General features: G+C 40.3%; 1 protein-coding gene across 2 annotated transcripts in view; it reads left to right on the top strand.

Moving 5' to 3' along the window:
• The window catches only part of nlrc5 (NLR family, CARD domain containing 5), a 63,185-nt gene that overhangs the window by 28,109 nt on the left and 21,492 nt on the right, over window positions 1–13,584 (top strand). For both annotated transcript variants that reach the window (XM_055008993.1, XM_035942360.2), the window contains 16 exons: window positions 897–1,296; window positions 1,457–1,613; window positions 3,532–3,662; window positions 6,160–6,391; window positions 6,485–6,726; window positions 8,497–8,580; window positions 9,982–10,065; window positions 10,227–10,310; window positions 10,414–10,503; window positions 10,734–10,784; window positions 10,872–10,901; window positions 11,191–11,274; window positions 11,923–12,006; window positions 12,123–12,212; window positions 12,841–12,921; window positions 13,171–13,254. In XM_055008993.1, the coding sequence (XP_054864968.1) occupies window positions 897–1,296; window positions 1,457–1,613; window positions 3,532–3,662; window positions 6,160–6,391; window positions 6,485–6,726; window positions 8,497–8,580; window positions 9,982–10,065; window positions 10,227–10,310; window positions 10,414–10,503; window positions 10,734–10,784; window positions 10,872–10,901; window positions 11,191–11,274; window positions 11,923–12,006; window positions 12,123–12,212; window positions 12,841–12,921; window positions 13,171–13,254 (2,008 nt within the window). The remainder of the gene's footprint in view (window positions 1–896; window positions 1,297–1,456; window positions 1,614–3,531; window positions 3,663–6,159; window positions 6,392–6,484; window positions 6,727–8,496; window positions 8,581–9,981; window positions 10,066–10,226; window positions 10,311–10,413; window positions 10,504–10,733; window positions 10,785–10,871; window positions 10,902–11,190; window positions 11,275–11,922; window positions 12,007–12,122; window positions 12,213–12,840; window positions 12,922–13,170; window positions 13,255–13,584) is intronic.

Raw genomic sequence — 13,584 nt, 5'->3', positions numbered from 1 at the left:
GAAAGGCTTTAGATGTGTTAAATTAACCTGGCTAAATTTCACCTGACTGTTTTGTTTTAAATCATTAATGATGGTTTCGGGCGGTTTGCATTACTAGACGAGCTGAAGTGGAAGGGATTTACAAGGCTCAACTTTAAGGAAATCCTGAAGTTTTTAAACTGGTAAAGAAAGACATTCCCAAATTGAGAACATGCTCAGTTGATAAAAATAGAGAATAGGGCTGAAGCCAGCTCCACTGTATCATTTAAAGTGTCTGTCCAGTGCAGATAACATTATTCGTGCTCTTTCTCTCACACTACCAGGCTTCCTCTCTCTTCTCCTCCCTCTATCATAGCCGCACAGCTACGTTAGCTCTGAATTGTTGTCTTTCTTTCTCTTTCACTCTTGCTTGACGCTTCTCTGCATCTCTTTATTTTCTGTTTGCTTTTGGCCATAGTTTGTCTCCTGTCCTCTTTCCTTTCTTATGCAGCTGAACCCTTCTCAGTCTCTCTGGCTGCAACTTCACCACAATCTCTGTTTCCTATTCCTACTTGAATGTAAATGTCCAGATTCACATAATGGGCTTTTATGCATTAAAACTTTAATATTGTCTGCATAACTGGAGTAAAATTTGTGGTTTTGAACTCATTTCATACAGCTTCCTTGTGTGCATTTTAAAATCAGCTTGCACACCAACGAACGTGTTTTAATTTATGCCACAGAAATGTACAGCAGACTTGCACAGTTGTTTTAATAAAATTTTCCCTGATTAGACCTCTGCTACGATTGTATTCAAACTAACCTTCACTGACATCTTCCTGACCCTCCTGCTAGTTTTGTTGCACCTTTTACGATTCTTATTGCTTGAAGTTCAGTGATTTTGTGTAACGTTAACATGATTTGTCTTAATTACAAAGGTCACTCAGCAGACAGAGCTCTTGGAGCACAAGCAGCGGATCTCCTTCTCTCCAGTCGACACCTTCTTGCCATGTCTTCCCTCCCTGCCCTCTGCAACATCTGCTGCATCTGTCTGGAGCATTTACTGCTGGAAGGCACACAGATCTCAGGAGAAAGAAGTGGGGAAGAGGACAGTAGAGGAGAGCCTCGTGCACACAGTGAACAAGGTGGAAAGAGAGAAGGCAGCGAAGACATAGCAAAGGGTGGAACAAATGGCAGAGCTCAGCTATGCCCCACACTAGCCCAAATCCCCACCACCCTCACCCAGGTCTACCTCACTGTTCTTGGTGCGTTTCTCGGCCGTGGCTCAAATCAAGGAGGAAGAGATTTCAGGCCACGGGATGAAAGATTTCCTCAGAGGTAAAGCCTTAGTGGAGTACTGAATGATTTCAGTCAGTTTACTTGGAAGGAGATTAGTAAAGAAAGAAGCTGCCGTCTTTCTATAACATATCAGTGTGACAGTTAGTTAAATTCTGATTAAATAGAAATTAACGTATTTGTTTTCTCTCTCTTTGTGCAGTACTGTGAACACACAGACCACTCTGAGTCAGTATCGATTGTGTACGTTGAGCCGACTGGCGTGGAGAGGTTTAGAGGAAAGCAAGATTCTCTTTGAAGAAGAAGACATTCCACAAGATGTTTTAGAGTTTTCAGTCAGGACAGGGCTCATGTCACAGGTCAGACATGGTTGTTGTCGGGTTTCTGTACGTTCTCTTTGAACTATTACAAGGTGTGCTCATTATGTAAAACTAAGAATTTCAAACTGTTTTTAGCACAGTAAAATCAAATTGTACACCTAAGAGGAAACAAGGGATATGTACTGTTAAGATTTTAGCAGTGCTGCCTCTCTGACTAATACTGCTCATCAATCCGGTACGTAAACGGCACTCTTAATGGTTCTTTTTGTTATTGGTTTTTTTTTTTGTTTGTTTCCGTCCCCACCCCTAGTGGTAACATTAGAAAAGTAGTTCATTACATTGCAATTTGATCTCAAGTGGCCCGGACCAGTTAAATTGCAGCGTAATAATCGATAAATAACGACAACTCGAAATTTTTCCCTTTGTTTTAGTGCAAAAAAGCACATTCTGAAAATGTTTGCATTTCAGGAATTAAAAAAATGAGACACAAAATGTCAAATGTGAGAAACAAAATGACAAAAAATGACACAAACAAAACAAAAAAGAGACAAAAAATTAGACAAAAGTTACAAAGCGGCAAAAAAAAGGGTCAAACAACAAAAATGAGACAAAAAATGAGATAAAAATGACAAAAGCGATACTCAAAACAACAAATAAAGCAAAACACAAAATAACAAAAATGAGACAAAAATCACAAGCAAGACAGAAAGGAAACAAAACGGCAAAAATCAGATGAAAAAAGACAAAAAACAAGACAAAATATTACAAAAATGGGACACAAAGAAATTATTTTGAATGAATAGTTTTACAAATGTACGACTTGAGGTTAATGTCTTCTCTGTAATTTTTACACTTTACAAAGTCGTCCTGCGGGCCGGATTGGACCCTCTGGTGGCCAGGTTTTGGCCTGTGGGCTGCATGTTTGACACTCCTGCTCTATACTGTAGCATAAACCATAACCAGAGCCTATGTGGTCATGGTGCAAGTAGTTCTCCATGTAATAGAAGTTTTACACAGTCTAACATGTTATTAGCTGAAACTGCTGGCATGTTTTTGGATTGAGTGTTGCTACTGATTGCAGCTCTTCATCTGTTTCTTCTGTAATCATCCATCCTCTGCAATATTTAGAAGAAGTTTGTCCACAGAAAACGTCAACAGCTTTATGATGATCCCTGCTCACCAATGTCGCTTGGAGCTGCTTTGCTTCAGAGGCCTTCGAGTGACTTAAGTGAAATGCTTATAATGGAAAACAGCAGCAGGCTCGTTGAATTAATAGCTACTCTCTTTGTATAGTTGCGATTACAGGCAAATCCAGCTTGATGGTAGGATGGCCTGGTGGATAAATAATGGCGGGAAAAAAGGACTTTCACTCTGATGCCAAATTAAGGACAAATATATTTATTTAGTTTAATATTCAGATGTATTAAAGACATACAAGTATTCAAGTTTTAAAATACAGCAGCTTATAACCACCAACCAGTAGTAACTAACCAGTAGAGTGTAGTATTGGAAAAAATCTAAATGACAGGTTTTATACTGGATGAAATATGAAGGCTTGACAATGTTAATGTAGTTATAGTCATCATATTTGTTGAGTTTTAATAAATAAGATAAGATATATCTTTATTACATACAAAGATAATTCTTGTGCCAGATGTTTCTCCGCAAATAAATGCTCTTGATGATATAAAATCTTTTGAGTTGCATGATATATTCCCCTTTCTGCTTGCACGTTCTCACACAAAAAAAATATGTGCATCCATCACTTAACCCTTTCATGCTCACTACATAAGATTATCTGACTGATTTTACGTTCACTGTCACTGCAAAGAATCCAAAGTAAACACTGGGCCCTACCTTTTATTTACTTCACAAGTAGATTTTCTTTATGCTGGACATAACAGCTGAGGTTTGTTTGTGACTGAATAGATAATAAACATCCTTGTCTTCCTGTTAGGTGGAGCTCAGGCGTCAGGATGGGATGCTTGTCAGCGCCTACTGCTTCATTCACCTGACGGTGCAGGAGTTTTTGGCTGCGCTTAGACTCATGACTAGTGCTGATGTTAGTGATGCACAACTCAAGAAGAGGTAAGGAACTGAATTATTAGAAGCCAGGTGGAAAGGAAAGGGAACATTTTTACATTTTACAAGGTGACTGCAGTCTTACGCTAAAGACGTGTTTCAGATTAGGTGTCTTTTCTAAAGGAGAAACTGTGGTCTCTATTTTAGTGTAATGGTGCAGTTGTAATGACCAAGTATAATTACAATTAAGTACTGTCATTTTGAATTAACATAGTACATGACTCCTGAACATGTCCATTGAATGCTGATAATAATTATTATCAGCCTGCTCATATGCTTTGAACAGATGTATTTTTACTGTGCAGGATGCAAACCAAATTTTCAAAGTGTCGCAGATACCAGCGCCTTTCTTTGTGCTGCCTTATTGAATGAGACTCCATCTGTTCACACCAGTCATCGCCTCTTTTCACCATGCAGTCTCTGCTTGGTCCAAAAATACCAAACATAAAAGCTCTTTTTCAAGTCACATAAACATGCGTTTTATATAGAGTGTGAAATGCTACCAGAAAATAGAAATTTGTCACCCGAGCTTGAAAAACAACTCATATATAATTATTAATAACAAAAATAATGGCGTGCACACATTATACTGAAGTTATATTGTACAGTCTAATGGGGATAATGACTGGAAGTACAAAAGAATTAATAGAAGTAAGAGAATTGGGCCTTATAGAGCCGCACGCTATAGCAGGAATGAACCGACCATGGCAGAAACACGAGCTGTGTAAGTTGAACACACTACAGTATGAGACATCTATGGCCTTACTCCCGAAAAGGAATTCAGAAATACACTGATGTCGGCACAAAGCAGAGGGTCCAATCACAGCGGTGGAGGCTCGGGGGATGTGCAGGGGTGGGGGGCACTGAAATTGAGACATAGCACAGCAGACATGGGTCAACAGGAGGCCGCCGGTGTCACTTAGTAAGAAGCTCCCTGTGTGAGGCGACATTAAAATATATTACCAGCCGGACTTTTATTGTTCCTGGTCCTGGCACTTTTATTGACTGAGCATGCCGCTGCTATTTCGTCTGTCAACAAGGTATTCAACTGACAAGACAACAGTTTGGAAGACAACACAGCAAGAATGGCTGACTGATTTGAAATCTGTGTTTTACTTAATTAGTGCACGTTATGACATGCATTGTTCTGTCTTGTAAAAGGTTTTGTTTTAACAGTGGGTTCTATAAAATCAGGGGTTAAACACGGCCACAACTCTGCTTCCTGTCATCCAAATTGCACTCTTTCAGAGCTTTGCCTCCGTTAGTTTCACAGCCAACTGTCACACTTTTGCCTTGAAATAAAGCACAGTTTAACACTGGCCAAACAAATGTAAAATGTAGGCTCCTTTTGTTTGACTTTATTAAACTGCTAAAGTCAAAATATTGTGAAAGGGTCAATTTGCTGCTCTGAATTGAGAGAGGACTTGCATACAATTTATACAGGTGACAAAGCAGTGTTAACTTTTTTATTAGTGCAATTTACTGATGTGGCGTTGTGATCCTACATCCTTTATGAATCTAGCAGCTTTTCTGCACCCTAATCAGGAGTGTAACTGCATATGGAATCCAAGTGTCTCCAGTGATATCACTAGGAACAAAGCACTATCAAAGCTGTCGCTACATTTATATTTTTAGCAGAAATCCAGACATGGTTTCCCCTGAAGAATCACCACATGCTTTCTAGTGTGGACGGTGAACTTTTTACAAGGAGTTTTCAATTCCATGGCTTAAATGAAATGTTATTTGGCAGCGTCGGATTACCGCGAGCATGTAACTTAAGTAGGTCCCAAATAGCTGTCAGTGTGGTCCTTAAAAACTGTTTTATCACTAAGCAATCTCCCCACATCTTTGCACACGGACTCCCTACTTAAAAGTCTTGGTTTAACAACCCTGTTTATGTTTAGTTCAACCTTGTAATTACATGTTCACACCGTGGGTGTCTAGTGACTTAGTGGTTGAAATGCACTTCAATGGAACAGCCTTGGCTCTGTTCTAGCTTTAGACCGTTTTGTACGCCATACTGTGAGAGCATTTGGTAACCTTTGTGGCATGTATGCATACCAGAAGGTGAGTGCAGGGACCAAACAAGCAATTAAAGCTGTTGTCCACCATCCTTGCTGCCTGCTCAATGTCCTTAGTGAGCAACAGTCACTCCTCCTGGAACATTCATGTAGAAATTAATGTAGAAAATGCTTTTTATAACATGCAGTCGATTCATGACATCCAGAGAAACCCACCTTAGCTTCCTGTTTGCTTCTGTAAACTATATATTAACTAAATTTAAAATAAATGCTTCTAATATGCTAAGCTATGCCATTGATTTATGTTGATACAAGTCAAAACAGGACAGTGTACCTGTCGTAGCTCATGAGATTCTAATTCTCATTTTGCTGGAGCTCAGGAACTATCCTCCAGACAGCAATACAACACAGATGTGGACTTTAATCATAACCTAATTAAAAAGTTAACTTTGCTCCTTCCTCTTTCTCATTTCTCCCTTCAGATTCAGTCTTAAAACCCGCTGGACAACCAAATCAAACCACAAGACAGTCTTCACTGACTCCCTGTACCTGTATGTATGTGGTTTGGCTTCCCCACAATGCACTCCAGCCTTGGTTCAATTAGCCAGGGCTTCGGGTGGAACAAGAGTCCAAAGTTGGGTCCAGAAACGACAAGAGCTGGTTCGGAAAATGCTCAAAACGCTGTGTCAAAGCAACACTCTAACTGGGCCAAAGGTAGAATACAATGAAACTAAACCTGATGAACAGCAGATTGATTTTTCCATTCTGTGTCTTCCCTATTGATCTTTGCTTCTCAATGTTTCCCAGATACTGGAGCTTTGCCACTGCGTCCAGGAGAGCCAGGACCACCAACTGGCCAAGCAGTTTGTGGATGCAAGACCTACCCTTGAGCTGCGCAATATCAGGCTACTACCTAATGATATCGAGGCTCTGGCTTTTGTAGTTAATGCAGGAGGAGATAATGACATCGGTTTGGACTTTGGAGCATGCTCAATGGAGCTGGAGTGTTTAGATGTCCTGTCCAGGTGCCAGTCCATTCATTGCCTCAGGTGGGCGGACGCAGACACTCACAAAAAACAAAACAGTGCAGCAAACTGTCTACAGACTCAAATTGAATTTTCATTTGGATTGCATTTAGAATCTACTTGAAATACCTTCATAGGTTAAATTTACTGTACATCTGCCATTCAGCTTTTGTGGATATGACAGGGGCACACAGCTTGGAACTATTTTTGTGGCTAGAGGCATGGTGCACTGTAGGGGCAGTCGAAAGTCATGACATATAGGAATGTTTAGGTGAATGGTGATGGGCTGTCGAGAATCTGGAAACCCGCCTTTAGCCCCTGGACGTTTATAGAGAGAGAGGGAGAGAGTTGCACAACGACAGCTAATGTGGCTCCGGAAAGAACTGCTGCTTTGCCTTTCACACTCCTCAGCTGGCTGAACACCTGTCACACCATGAAACTCACTGGAATGCTGTAATTCCTACTGCGTCCATGTGGTTGGTGGAGTTGACTGAGACTTCCTGTTACAAGTAGACACACAGTAGTTTTGACTCAAATGCAAAAAGATGACCACTGACTAATTTAAAATATATTTTATTTGACTAACTCAGAAGAGAATGCACTCCTATATACTGTGTACACTTATGTGTAACTTGAAAGGTATTCAAGGTAAAGGTGAGACCTTCTCTGTCTGGTTACACTTAGAAGCTACTGGTCCTTTCAACTGTCTACATTGTTGATCTGCTATGTTTCTGTTCTGTGCTCAAAACATCTAATGCCTGTCTGTTTGTTGTGGAAGAGTGATCCTTCCTTATTTACTGTTCCTCGTGTTTTTTTTACACTTTATTCTTGTTTAAGGTTTATTTTGAGGAGCAGTGTAGATTGCAAAGCCCCTTCAGCTCCCAGGCAAAATTTGTGATTCGTGAAATTCAGCCATATAAACAAAACTGGCTTGACCTAACCCTCATCAGGCATGTTTAGCCCAAGCAGAAAGGTTCCTGCAAAACTGGCCAGGACACGGGCTGATCTGTAAAATACAGTACAGCTGCTTATTCATACAGTTACCTAGTGCACGAGCTGCTGGTGCATGTTGATGTTAATATGAAATATTAGTATGGACATGAAAATATCATCTCAGGGACTTTGATTATGGCATGATTGTTGGTGCCAGACTAGTTTGAGGACTCCAGTTTAGTGGCACTTCTGCCGCCAGACAATATGTTGTTGGTGAGAGAGATCAGAGGAGAGTGGTCAAACAGGTTCAGTCTGACAGGTAGCTGCCATGCTTGACAAACAGCCGTGAGAGCAAAGGTTCAGCACAATAAACTTAACAAACTGAAACGGCACCTTGCAGAGTTGCTGGTATGTGCTGTATACTATATTGGGAAAAATCTCCACGTGAAGGCGGTCATGTATAATGAGGAGAACAAGCCAGTCGAGGCCAGCAGCAGGTCTTGTCAGCAGCTCTCAAGGCCTCTGCACCTTTGTTCCCAGTGTCATTATCACATACTTACAGCATTCTTATTTTATGTGCATATGCTACATGACCCAAGGTTGAGACAAGTATAGTGTCAAACTGCCAAGGGGCTGGAGCTCTCATTCAGTATCAGCCTAAATCAGTGACAATGCAATTATTTAATCTGGTGACATACAGTAGACACAAGACATATACCTTTGGACTACATAGACATTACTACTAAGCAGAGTAACTTTTCTTGGCTTTCAGTGCTCTGATATATTTTTGGCAGCTTCTAATCAGATGATCCATACTGTATTCTCATACTGTATTCTCATTCATTCTTTGTGTGTTTTCAGTTTTCGCAGCCGCAAGTACGGTGATAAGTTTGCAGAGAAGTTGGCCTCTGTTTTGCCTGAATTCACAGCCCTGAGGAAACTAGAGTATGTTGCAGATTTTGTCTTTGTACTTAAAGGTGTAGCTACTAGCATACTGAACATGTAACATACAGTTATCAGCCGCAACATTATGACCACTGACAGGTGAAGTGAATAACATCGATCATCTTGTCATAATGCAATGTTCTGCTGAGAAACCTTTAGTCCTGACATTCATGTAGATGTTTGACATGTACCACCCACCTAAGCATTGTAGCTCAAGCAACCCCACAACTCCCGATGGCAGCAGCAGTCCTTGATGCCAGTTGCCCTGACAATACACCCCGACACATGGCAAAAACTGCTCAGGACAGAGCTAAGTTGTTCACCCAGGTTCCACACTCATCAGATTCAAATCTTATTGAACATCTGTGGGATGTGCCAGGATAAGCCTGATCTAGGGAGGTCCCACCCTGCAACGTACAGGACCCACAGAATCCACTGCCACCATCCTGGTGTCACAGAACATCTCCAGAGGTTTTGTGTCCATGCCTCACTGGATCAGAGGAGTTGTAGCAGCATAAAGGGAACCAACACAGTATTAGGCAGACGGTCATAATGTTATGCCTGATCGGTGTATGCTGACTGTTTCGGGAGAGGCTCTTGCAAAACTGTGCTTCCATTATAATCAATGAAACTGGCCACACAAGATGTCTTAAGTGGTGCAAATTTGCCCCAGAAATCTGCTCCGCAAATGTGAAAATAGGCCAATCTTACATTTGAAGGGTTTGGAAGCAGAGTGGTCTAGCCCACTTTCTGTAGTTTTTGAGAAAAATGGGTTCAGAATTTTGAGTTTTCAAGAATGGTGTAACATTCGGGCGCCTAGCTAGCTCAACTGGTTGAGCGGGTGACCCATGAACAGTGGCTATCGTCCCCAACGCAGTGACCTGGGTTTGATTCTAACTCATGACCCTTTGCTCCCTTCGCTTCCCCCATTTTTCTCCCAACTTTCCTTTCCTAAAACTCAGTTTGGATTTTTTGTGGGTTTGACCACTCTGCTTCTAACCCCCTGATTTATGTTTTCATGTGAGTTCTGTGGGATCCTATTTTGTATCAATAAGGGTTTTCACTTTGGGGTCTGATCAACCTGTCAACATTTATTTAATCAGTCCCAGTTGTGCCTGGCATAGTCTGCTGTACTTTGTAGATGTTGACTTCACCATTTTGCACAAACTTGGTGTCACAAACTGACACAGTGGAGTGCTGGGACTAAAAACTGAAGACACAACGATCCCAAAATGAAAGCCTACTGCCTGAATTTGCCTGTGAATCCCACAACTCTCTCCAAGCAGTCCATATAATTTACATGTTCAATGTTGCAACAAAAACAAAAACCTGTTGAAAGCAATCTTCCCTGAACAGCCCTACAACAGTGATTGATGAATTACCTTAATATGCCTTTCCAAGGTTCTGTGGTTCCAGTCTGACTGCTATGGGAGCAGCTTGTTTGGCATCTGGTCTGCAGAAGTGTCCCGACATCACTGAAATCAAGTATGTTTTCTGTCCTTTGTGTAGAGCGTTAACTTGAATACATGTGAGCAGACTTTCAGCATTGCAGAAACTGGATACCTAATACAATGGTGACATAGATTCAGATCGAGGTCTAAAAGTTGGCACTCACCTGTATTTGTTGCCGTGTTTTTGTGTTACAGTCTAAGTGACAACAATCTGAAAGACAACGGAATCGGGCACATCGCTGAGATTTTTACCAAACTGCAAAAACTGGTCTCTGTCATGTAAGTTCGTACTTGTCATGGGCCTCCTAATCATTACACAGGATTTAGCTGCTTTTAGCCAAGTTCACTGTTCAGACGGTTATTTATGCATGTGTCTGTTTAGGCTGGGACGAAACAACACCTCTCTGAAAGCAGTGGACTATCTCATTGAGAAAATGTCTTCGTGTTTGAACATCCAACACGTTTGTGCTGAGTATGACTACACACACATTCAGTTACATACATACCAGTTAAGCTACAGGCATCATTGTATTTTGAAACAGTACATCAACACTTTAACACACTTTCAGCTCAGCCGCACACTGACAGTAATCTCTCAACCTCAAAGCAATTGATTAAAAGTAAATCAAGTAAAAAGCAACCAAGTAAACATTGTTATACGCTTGTGTTACATTTCAGATTTGTTTCTCCTTGTCTTTGCAGTGGGATGAAAGAAGTGTCAGTAACGTTTTCCCCAGACACAGATAAGATCAGGTGAGTTTTATTGTTGGATAAAACAAATAAACCAATAAAAAGAACAGAGTAAAAATTCTGACATATCTGATGTATTCCCCTCCGCAGCCATAAAACTAAACCCAAACCAACAATCAGGTAAGATGTTAAACAACAACTCTCTTATCACAAGTTGACTTCTTTAAAATATTTTCAATTTCCTTGTTGAACTTTGCTCCTTGTTGAAGGGGTATACCTTGGCTTTTTTGGAATCAGTTAATCTAGACTAGAAACGGCCTCTGAACCCGTAAATTAAGACCTTCTGCTGTATTATCATCATAACACTTGGACGTAATTTAATCAGCGTAGTTGGATTTTTGTGATTTAAATCTGATTCCAATTTTTTTGTGTTGATATTTTCGCACCATTGTGTGTCATTTTTACTCAGCTTGTTGAACCAAGATTGGAGCAAGCCTGAGATGCGAAACCTTGCCAGAACATTGGCTCGCTGCCCTTCCCTGTCCGTATTGGAGTAAGTAACTCTTCATATTTAGAAAACCCGCTAGTAAAAACACGACGTACCGAAACACTAATGCCGAACTAAATAAAAAAGAAACCGAGCAGACTGACTATGTAATTTAAATAGACTCCCCAAGCAGTTAGTACGATATCTGAAACTGCTAGTCAGAGTGAATATTCTGGTCTGTGTGTCAGATTGGATATTGTGTAACAGTACCACACTATGTATCACTGAGTATACACTATGGGTCAAAAGTTTGGGGTCACCCAGACAATTTCATATTTTCCATGAAAACTCACACTTTTATTCATGTTCTAACATAACTGCACAAGGGTTTTCTAATCATCAATGAGCCTTTCAACACCATTAGCTAACACAATGTAGCATTAGAACACAGGAGTGATGGTTGCTGGAAATGTTCCTCTGTACCCCTATGGAGATATTCCATTAAAAATCTGCCGTTTCCAGCTAGAATAGTCATTTACCACATTAACAATAGACTGTATTTCTGATTCATTTAATGTTATCTTCACTGAAAAAAACTAAGGACATTTCTAAGCGAACCAGAACTTTTGAACGGTAGTGTAGATATAGTATATCTTTGCTAATCAAATTTAATGAGGTTGTGTGTATCTTGTATTCCGTGTATTTGCACTTTAGTCTGTCTGGAGGCCAATGGGATGAGCAAACTTTAAAGACCCTGATTCAGTTTTTGCCAGAGATCCGCATCACCGAGAAAATCATGTAAGACTGGATTAATACAAACCTTCATCACAGTGACATAATACTGACATAATGCTGCATGTAAAGCAAAGTGGAACAGCAGCACTCTGTTTATGTCTTGTTTGTCTGTTACTCAGCTTGAATGACAGCTGCTCATCAGTGGAGAGTTTGGTGATTCTGACTTCTCTGCTGTCTCATTGTCCTCCTGTGGTGGAGCTTCACATCAGGTACAAGCACACATACACCGTGCATTGCTACCATATATGCACTCACTCCACCATAGTTGTGGCCCCTTTAACACCAACTCTGCTGATGAGAAAAAATCCAGCACCCTGTTAGATACACCAAGATGTTGCAACCATCCATTATCTATATGCTGCTTAATCCTCATTAAGGTTGCAGGGGAGCTGAGTCTATCCCAGCTGACTTAGCGTGAAGGCAGGGGACACTCTAAACAGGTTGCTAGTCTATCACAGGGCTACATATAGAGACAAAAAAATCTAACTCATTCACACCTACGGACAATTTAGAATCACCAGTTAACCTCAGCATGTTTTGGACTGTGGGAGGAAGCCGGAGAAAACACCAAGATGTCGTAATCAAATAAATATTTCAGCAGTAAATGACAATGTTTGCATGAGTTTTCATATTTTTCTTTCCTCTGATGCACCGCTCATTCATTCAGATGTGCAGAACTTACCTGCAGGCATACTGTACCAATAAATGCAAAATTTCTGCTACTAACATTATTGCATAATTGGTCTACATTTTATTCATTATTTTAATGAATTTTATTTTGTAAAGAACCAACATACAACTTAATTTCATTCTAACCTGCATGTTTCTTTGTTTCAGACTACAGAGTCCTGTTCAAGTGTCTATAGTGTTCTCTGGAGGGAGTGAAAAACCTGCAAATGAAGTATCTAAAATGCTCTGGTATGTGTTTAATTATTGCCACAGTATCGCTCTTACAACAGTAATGAAGCTGTATTTTTGTGAGCACCATGTTGCAACAGGATATTTGGGAAGAGTTTATTGCAAAGTGAAACAGAAAGTGTTTACCAGTTGTAAATCAGAAAGGGCAGGGTTGCTCAGGTTTGTTTGCAACCCGACTATGCCTTGCAGTTAAAAAGTGAAAATTATTGATGCTACTAATAATAATCATGAAACTGTTGCCCCTGTCAGTCTCAGCTGCTGTAATCTGCTGCCTGCTGACCTGGAAAGAGTGTGGAAAAGTTTGGGAACCTCGTCTGGTCTCACTTTGTTGGAGTAAGACTCGCAAAAAACATGAATGTGAAAACACTATCAAAAACAAGTGCAAATATTCACATTTAGTAACCTATAACAGTAATTCAGAAACACTTTTAGATATAAATGTACAGTTAGTAGTTAAATTATTCAGCACCAGAGAGCCTGATAATAGTTTTTTTTATACAGCCCTTTTAGGTGTACTAAGTAAAAGCATTTGGGTCAGTGTAAATGCAACAGAATTGTCTAAAGGTATGAAAGATCGTATTCACACATACAGACAATTTAGAGTTACCAGTCAACCTCAGCACGGTTTTGGACTGTGGAAAGAAGCTGGAGAAAACCCACGCA

This window comes from Amphiprion ocellaris, chromosome 3 (genome assembly GCF_022539595.1).
Source record: "Amphiprion ocellaris isolate individual 3 ecotype Okinawa chromosome 3, ASM2253959v1, whole genome shotgun sequence".
Classification (NCBI taxonomy): domain Eukaryota; kingdom Metazoa; phylum Chordata; class Actinopteri; family Pomacentridae; genus Amphiprion; species Amphiprion ocellaris.
This window is presented reverse-complemented; position numbering and strand designations above follow the sequence as displayed.